We start from the raw sequence: 9,093 nt of genomic DNA on the forward strand, positions 1-9,093 counted from the left end.
CGGTTTGGTTCAGTGATAGAGCATCGGTCTGCGGACTGAAGGGTCCCAGGTTTGATTCCGGTCAGGGGCATATCCCCGTGGGGGGTGTGCAGGAGGCAGCTGGTCAATGTTTCTCTCTCATCGATGTCTCTCTCTATCCCTCTCCCTTCTCTCTGTAAAAAAAATCAAGAAAAATGAGCCCTAGCTGGTTTGGCTTGGTGGATAGAGCATTGGTCTGTAGACTGAAGGGTTCCAGGTTCGACTCCAATCAAGGGTACATGCCCAGGTTGCAGGCTCAATACCAGTGGGAGCATGCAGAAGGCAGCCCATCAGTGATATTTCATTCTCATCGATGTGTGTATCTCTCCCTATCCATTCTTCCCTCTTTAAAGTCAATAATAATAATTGATTTCAATGTAGTGTTCTCTCACAATTAGGTCACAAGTGCCACCAGACTGATGGCAACTATATGACTTCGTGGCTTCTAAGACAAAACCCAATTTCAGAGAAATTAAAAACTAGACAAATATGCATCTTGTAATCAACTTAATACTGTAAAAGCATCATCTACAAAATACTGAGGTGCTATATTTGCCCTGGGTGGAGGGGAACAACACTAAAATTACATTTAGTGCCAAAAAAAAATAAAAAAAAAATCATTGGACATTAACTATGTTTCAATTTACAATGTTGCCTTAAGACCATTTCAACTTCCAGAAAAGGTAAAAGCCCTAAGAGGTATTCTCAAAGTGACTGAAGAAAAATTTAAAAATAAACTTTAACTTACTCATCATACACTTTTTAAATAGCATACTTTTATAATTTTACAATTGTTTTTAGTTACCTATCAAATCCCCTTAAAAAAAAAAAAAAAAAAAGGATTCTTAACTTATCAGTCAAACCTCTGAAAATGCATAGAAACTAGTTTACATGTGTGTGTTTTTTCCAGAGAAACTTCAATTTCACAAAAGGATCCATATTCCAGAAAGACTAAAAATCACTTCCTTAAAAGAACTGTTTCAGCTACATTATTAATCACAGAGTCAGCACGACTCCAGTTGCTCAGTAGTAGTTGAATATCGACGTATGAACCAGGAGATCAGAGTTCAATTCCCAGTCAGGGCACACACCAAGGTTGTGGGCTCGATCCCCAATGTGGGGTGTGCAGGAGGCAGCCAATCAATAATTCTCTCTCATCACTGATGTTTCTATCTCTCTCCCTCTCCTTTTCTCTTTGGAATAAATAAAAATATTTTTTTAAAAAGAATAAAATAAGAGTATTCTATATAATCTGAAGAACATCACCAAAGGCCAAATATTAACTTTGGAGTTTTTGGGTGTGTTTTGGGGGGAGGAGTGCAGAAAACATTTATTTCTTCTAGAACAAATAAAAATTATGCAACTTTATATATATATATATATATATATATATATATATATATATATTATTGATTTTTTACAGAGAGGAAGAGAAGGGATAGAGAGTTAGAAACATCGATGAGAATCATCAATCAGCTGCCTCTTGCATACCTCCTACTGGGGATGTGCCCGCAACCAAGGTACATGCCTTTGACCGGAATCGAACCTGGGACTTTTCAGTCCGCAGGCCGATGCTCTATCCTCTGAGCCAAACTGGTTTCGGCTGCAACTCTTTATTTTAAAAAAATATTGAAGAGTTTCTTTAAAATAAATTATTGTTAAATCTGATAAAGAAGCTTCTATTGCCTTAGCCGGTTTTGCTCAGTGGAGAGTATCGGCCTGCAGAGTGAAGAGTACAGGGTTCAATTCTGGTCAAGGGCACACGCCCAGGTTGCGCGCTTCATCCCCAGTAGGGGGCGTGCAGGAGGTAGCCAATCAATGATTATCTCTCTTCATTGATTTTTTTCTCTCTCTCCCTCTCCCTTCCTCTCTGAAATCAATAAAAATTAAAAAAAAAATAGCTCCTATTAAGGAAATCTTACAGGATATAACAAATACTTCCTAAGTTATCAGTTTGTAGAGTGTTGTAAAAATGGAACACACCTATATTTTATACTCTCAAACAGATTACTGAAAGAAATCAAAACTACAAGTTCACTGCTGTACTTTATTTTTTAAGAGATATATTTTTTGCCTAACTGGCGTGGCTCAGTGGTTAAGCATTGACCTATGAACCAGGAGGTCATGGTTCAATTTCCAGTCAGGGCACACACCAGGGTTGTGGGCTCGATCCCCAGTGTGGGGTATGCAGAGGCCTCTGAAATACATACATACATACATATATATATATTTTATATATATTTATATATATATGTTAAATCTGATAAAGAAGCTTCTATTGCCTTAGCCGGTTTTGCTCAGTGGATAGAGTATCGGCCTGCAGACTGTGAAGAGTACAGGGTTCAAAGTACAGGGTTCAATTCTGGTCAAGGGCACATGCCCAGGTTTTTTATATATATATATGTATGTGTGTGTGTGTGTATATATATATATATATTTTTTTTTTTATTTTTTTTTTAACTTCAGAACGTAAGAGGAAGAAAGAGATAACATCAATGATGACAGAGATTTATTGATCGGCTGCCTCTTGCACCCCCCACATGGGACTGAGCTTGCAGCCCTGGCATGTGCCCTGACCTCTTTCTGGTTCATGCTCAACCACTGAGCCATTCTGGGCAATATACTTTATACTTTATGTTTCATTTAAACCTTTATGTTACACACATTATGAAGAGGCACTCTCACTTTCTGATTTCTAGACTCACTGTTATGTTTTTAGATAATTAATGCAGGAGCTCCAAGGAGATTCTAGACCAAAGCAGCCACACTAAGTTAAGATCACTACCAGATGTTTTTTGAAAAGTTAGTATTGCCCGGTTTGGTTCAGTGGATAAGAGAACTGGCCTGAAGACTGAAGGGCCCCAAGGTTTGATTCCGGTCAAGGGCATGTACCTAGGTTGCAGACTGGATCCCAGCCCTGGTCAGGCATATTTGGGAAAGCAACCAACAGATAGATGTCTCTCTCATACGCATCAATGTTTCTCTGTCTCTCCCCCTCCCTTCCACTCTCTCTAAAAATCCATGGAAAAATATTCTCGGGTGAGAATTACCACTGGGCAGGTGTGGCTCAATGGTTGAGCACTGACCTATGAATCAGGAAGTCATGATCTGGGCACATTCCTGGTCTGGGCACATGCCTGGGTTGCAGGCTCAATCCTCAATTAGGAGCTTGCAGGAAGCAGCCAATCAATTATTCTCTCTCACTGATGTTTCTCTCTCTCTCTCTTTCCCTCTCTGAAATCAATTAAAAAAAAGAAGCTGAAAAAGACACAAGAAACTACCTCTGCCTATAGCCAAAGCTAAGAATCACACTGATTCAAGATATTTCAAAAAAATAATAAAAGCAGGATGAATTAAAAAATTGTGAAATACAGGTCTCCCAAGTCTCTAGCATAACAGATGCCCTAGTTAAAACAGACTGCAGCCAACTATTTCATGGTGAAAAAGATCAATTAGAAGCCCACTAATATGAAAAAGTTAAAGGAGTTACATTATGAAAAAAATTTAGAATGACTGACAGGGACCAGGTAGATCCCACTATGCCAAGGTCACAGAATTGAACCCCCATCAGGTTACATACCAGAATCATAAATTAGTAACAACAAATTGGTTTCTTTCTCTTTTTCTCTCCCCACTCCTCTCTCTAAAATAAATAAATAAAATTTTAAAAAGAATCATTGACAATCCCACTGTCTTCAAGAACTATTATGCAAAATAGAGAAAAGTGTTTACCTTGAAAATAAATTATACTAAATGTTGGACTGTAATTTGATATGAGAGAATAGCAGTAGGAAAAGTTATGTGCCAACCTTTTCTTTTTCAAATATATTTTTTATTGATTTCAGAGAAAAAGGGAGAGGAAGAGAGAGAGAGAGAGAGAGAGAAATATCAATGATGAGAATCACTGATCAGCTGCCTCATGTACACCCCACACTGGGGACCGAGCCCACAACACCACATGTGCCCTGACAAGAATGGAACTATGAACTCCTGGTTCATAGGTCAACTCTCAACCATTGAGCCACACCAGCCAGACTGTGCCAATTTTTATCTGCAGCTGTGATGGAACACACTAAAAGCCTTGTTTTAAGACAAAAGCAATGAAATTAAAAAAACAAAAACAAAAAAAACAATAGTTTACAACTTATCACTAGTGTTAACTGCTCATGACCATAAATATGCCTGTTTCCAGTGAAGGGTTTTGGGATAAAAGGCCATACAATAAGGAAAAAGTGGAAGAAAATGAAATTGAACAAAATTCTCACACAAGACTAAAACAAAATCTTTTTAAGAATTTTCATACATTTTTATGTCACAATTAAAGGTAAAAACAGCAGAAACCTTGGCTCGGTGGATAGAGCGTCGGCCTGCGGACTGAAAGGTCCTGGGTTCGATTCGGGTCAAGGGCATGTACCTTGGTTGCGGGCACATCCCCAGTAGGGGGTGTGCAAGAGGCAGCTGATCAATGATTATCTCTCATCGATATTTCTAACTCCCTATCCCTCTCCCTTCCTCTCTGTAAAAAAAATCAATAAAAATATAATAAATAAATAAATAAATAAAGGTAAAAACACACAAAGATAAAGAAATCTAACAGCAAAACGAGATTAAACCATTCTTTTTAAATAAGACTAAAATTAAAAACCATTTAATTTAAGTCAGTGTATGCTACAGGAAATCCTCTTTATATACTACCTATTCCAAACTGAGAGAGCTCTCTACACTACTTTCAGTTACTTAAGCAAAATATTACAATTTGAAAACATTTAATTTTTGTTTAATAAATTCCATTGGAGTGAAATTATTCTAACTAGTGCACATTTACCTTGACTATCAATGATACTTTTGGGGAAACAATTCTTTTTTGGAAATAAACTTTACTCCACTAAATTTGGCCAGTAAAATTTGTTAAATAATGCTCTGCTAGAAGTTATATAAATTCCATTTTATGCAACTAACTTTTCCAGTATCTGTAAATGAAATGTATACTTGACAAGAGAATAGTCCTCAATCAATAACTTGTATATTTAGTGATTTTAAATGTTTGCATCTGAAAAAATATAGTGTGGTGACCACAAAAAGTAAGGTATACAGTTGGTAAGGGTACTGCTTTTACAGAGTATTCTAAAAATGTGCCTTCACTGGGTATTTGGTAACTATCACAGGCAGGAATATTAAATATTCCCCTATCGATTATCCACATTTTTTCTACAAAGTTGACCCAATTTCAAGCCTGAATCCGAGTCTTCCACTTTATAAGGGTAAAAAACAAAAGTAATTGGGTAGTCCTAAAAATACACATTAACTACATGACCGAAGACACTCATTTAAAACTTTTGCCAAGATAGCACCTCCCTTCAAAACAAACGATTGACTCACTGCTCTATATTACTTAATTTTGGAAAAGGAAAATAAGAAGAAAAAAACTAAACGGATTCCTAAACACTCATTTCCCTCGATCTCTGGACCCACCATTTAAAATGTTCAACCTTCAATTTATGATCCGTCCCTTCAAAAATAGTTAATGAAACAAAATAGAAAAACAACCTCAGTATTTCCAAGTTATCTACCACGAAATTAAAAAACAACAACAACAACAACAAAGACAGCAGATTCAAGAATGTCCTCAAGTCATAGAAAACAATGGAAACAATGTGTATGGTTCACCAGCTACTCAATGAAACAGTCTCACCTGAGATGATACTTTTTAATCCGTGAGACCACCCATGAGCTAGAGCTAGCCACCTGAGCGCAAAAAGGTTTCAATTTGTCTCCCAGAAGTGGGAAAAGCTCTCCATCTCCCTACATTAAGTTCCACCCTCCGTGACTATGTGTCTACATGTAGGAACAAAACAACAACAACAACAACAGGCCTGTAAAAAAGTTGGGGGCAGGGTGAGGACAAAGGGCATTTTGAAACACCACAGAAGTAAATAAGAGAATGAGGACAGGAGGGGGCTACATTCAAGTTCTTTCAAGGGGATCAAGGCGGGGGTGGGGGGGCCGACGCTCTATCCCCTGAGCCAAAAAAAAAGCAGCGACCCTTGTTGACCACCGTGGGCTCCCAGTCTTCACTGCCGCCCGCTGGAATGCGAAGTCGGAACCCACACTCCGCAGAAGCCCCTCAGATCCTCCAAATGTCAGGTCCCCAGGCTGCCCCCGGAATGACAGGCTAGTGCCCCTCCCCCACTCCCTTCTCCCCCCCAAAAAGAAAGGTCCAACCCCATAAAGTGCAGGTCACTCTGCCCTCTGGGGCAGTTCCAGCCGGCGCGGGGATGGTTCTGATGGGAGGACGAGAGGGGGCAACACAAACCACCTTTTTTGTCTTTCTCCCCCCCACACACACCCCATTTACACCCACCGCTGAAGAAGCAACAAACCCAAAAACAAAGACAGCCCCCCGCCTCCCCGGGCCGTCCCTGTCCTAAGCCCGGGAGGCTCCCCGGCTCCCGGAGCGGCCCGGCCTCCCGCCCCCACCCACCCCCAGGACAAAGAAAAGGCACCGGGTGAGCAAGGCCTTCCTGCCTCCTCCGGAGGGGGGAGGGGGCTGCCGAGGTGAGAGGGGGGTGCCCCCTCCGCTCCCTCTCGGCCCCGAAAACAGCCGAAAGCAGCGGCGGGGAGCGCAGCGGGCTCCGCGGGGGAAGCCCGGCCTGGGGGAGCTGGGAGTGTACCTTGAAGTAGCCTCCTTCATAGAGGGTGTTGGGGGGTCCGAAGATGGCAGCCTCCCAGTTGCAGAAGTCGGACTCGTCCACCAGGGTGATCCGGAAGCCCTCCACCGGCTCCTCCTGCAGGGACTTCAGCTCCAGCATCAGGGCCTTCTGCGAGCTGGTCATCTGCTGCTGGGCCATCGCGGCGGCGGCGGCGGCCGGGCCGGGGCCCAGTCCTCACGCACCGGCCGGGCCGGACCAGGCCCCTCCCCTCCGCGCCGCTCGGCTCGCCCTCGGCCGGGCCGCTCTCCGCGCACACGCAGCCGGCGGGCCGCACCAGGCCCCAGGCGGCCCGCGGGCCGGCCCGGTGCTCCTCACACACGACGCGGGCCCGGCCTTCTCCTCCTCAGGAGGGGCAGAGGCTGGAGGAGTTCGGGGAATTCACTCCCGGTCCGGGTCCCGGTCCCGGTCCTCCCCCCCCCAGGGGGCCTCAACTTGGGGGGGAGAGGAAGGAAGGTGGAAGCGGAGAAAGGCGGCGGAGGGCCGGCGATGGTGAGGAGACGGGGCCAGGCCGGCCCGGGGACGCCGCGCTCGCTCGCTCGCCCTCTCGTTCTCCTCTGGGGCCGCCGGGGCCGCCGGGCCGGGGGGCGCGCGGGGCCGGGGGCGGGGGTCTCGCGGCGGCGGCGGCGGCGGCGGCGGCGGCGGCGGCGGGACGGGGGAGGGGCGGCGGCGGCAGAGGAGGAGGAGGAGGAGGAGGAGGAGAGAGCGCCTCGCGCCGCGGGAGCGACGGAGGCCAGGAGCAGGAGGAGGGAGGGAGGGAGGGAGGGAAGGGAGGGAGGAGGGGCGCGGGCCGGGAGGGAGGAGGCTCTCGGCGAGTGGCGACCGACGCGCGTGCGCGCGCCCCTCCCTCCTCCGCCCTCCGGGTCGCCGTCCTCCTCCTCCTCCTCCTCCTCCCACGTCCACGCCTCCTCTCGGCCGCCCGCCCGGCGTGGTGGTGGCGGCGGCGGCGCTTTGTGACGCCCGCGCCGGTCCCCGCCCTTAAAGAGCCAGCGGCGGCGGGGCCGAGGGGGGCCTCCCGGGGTGCGCCCGGCTCCAGAGGATGGCTGTGCGGCTGGACACCCCGGTTCCCCGAAGGCGCGCCGAGGAAGGAACCCTGGTCCTGGAGCCACTGGCGCCCCCCTTCTCCCCCTGTGTGTATCCTCAGCCTTTCCCTCAGGAGACCTGGTCCTCTGCGGGTTCATCCCTCACCCCAGTGTGTGTGTGTGTGTGTGTGTGTGTGTGTGTGTGTGTGTGTGTGTGTGTGTGTGTGTGTGTGTGTGTGTTTGGAGGGTGGGAGGGGCAGTGTGCCAAACAGTTGTGGGGTTGAGTGGGGACAGTTTCGATCGAGAAGTGGGGAAGGCAGATAGATGAGCCAGCTTCTACTTCCCTAAACTACAAAGAGGAAGCTGTGGGCAATAGAGGACGCATGAAATTGAACCCACTCCTCTGTGTGATTTGGGGCAAGTGCTCTGGGTGTTCCTCAGTTTACCCATTTGTAACATGTGGGTGAACCTGGACGCCCTACAGGTCCTTTCAGCTTGAAGGAGAGACTTTTTAAGTAATCATGACTGAAGTGAAATCTAGAGAGTCTTCAGTCCCCGTGATTTTTTAAAGTCTTTATTCGTTGAAAGTAATTCCCCATGATGTAGATAGAATACTCTTTTCTCTTAAGAATGCATGTACTATGATAACATATCCTGAAAAGCCAGGGTACTGTGAGAGTGCCAAACACTTAGAATTTGGGGATCAGAAAGGTCCTTGGTTCCAACGCTGGCTCCACCACTTACATTATATTACCTCTTTCTTTTTCATCAGCTTCTGTAAAAGAGGCTTAATGATACCTAACATAAGAGTTGTAAAGATTACATGAGATCATTTATATACAAAGTTTAGTGCAATGACTGGTGCATGGTAAATGATCCATAAACAGGAACTTTAAGAGGAAGAAAAAATAATGTAAAGGCATAGCTGTATTCTGGATACAACCCCCTCCATTATTTAATAGACTTCTTTTTACAACAGCTTTAGATGATAGAAAAGTTGAGATAGTATTGAGCGTTCCCATATTTTTCCAAGGGCACCCAATTTCCCCTATAATTAACAGCTTACATTAGTATACATGTGTTACAATTAAACAATGTTGATATTATTAACTAAAGTCTTTTCTCATATTTTCTTAGTTTTTATCTGGTGTCCTGTTTCAAGATCTCATCCTGGACACCACACTATATTTAGTTTTCATGTTTTGTTAGATTTCTCTTGACTGTGATAGTTTCTAAGATTTGTTTTTTTTTATGACTTTGACAGTCAAGTATGTCATAGAATGTCCCTCAGTTAGTATATATGATGTTTTCCTCATGATTAAACTGAGGTTATATGACTTTGGGAT

General features: G+C 44.9%; 1 protein-coding gene across 2 annotated transcripts in view; it reads right to left on the reverse strand.

Annotated features, from left to right (window-relative positions):
* The window catches only part of UBE2R2 (ubiquitin conjugating enzyme E2 R2), a 63,310-nt gene extending 56,031 nt beyond the window's left edge, over positions 1 to 7,279 (reverse strand). Inside the window, exon 1 of one of the 2 annotated variants that reach the window (XM_036433551.2) lies at positions 6,690 to 7,279. In XM_036433551.2, coding sequence (XP_036289444.1) covers positions 6,690 to 6,866 — 177 coding nt within the window. In that variant the 5' untranslated portion in view covers positions 6,867 to 7,279. The remainder of the gene's footprint in view (positions 1 to 6,689) is intronic. The other variant, XM_036433552.2, reaches the window with a different exon arrangement.
* Between the last annotated feature and the right edge of the window lie 1,814 nt (positions 7,280 to 9,093).

The sequence above is a fragment of the Pipistrellus kuhlii genome, unplaced genomic scaffold, assembly GCF_014108245.1.
Source record: "Pipistrellus kuhlii isolate mPipKuh1 unplaced genomic scaffold, mPipKuh1.p scaffold_m20_p_12, whole genome shotgun sequence".
Taxonomy (NCBI): domain Eukaryota; kingdom Metazoa; phylum Chordata; class Mammalia; order Chiroptera; family Vespertilionidae; genus Pipistrellus; species Pipistrellus kuhlii.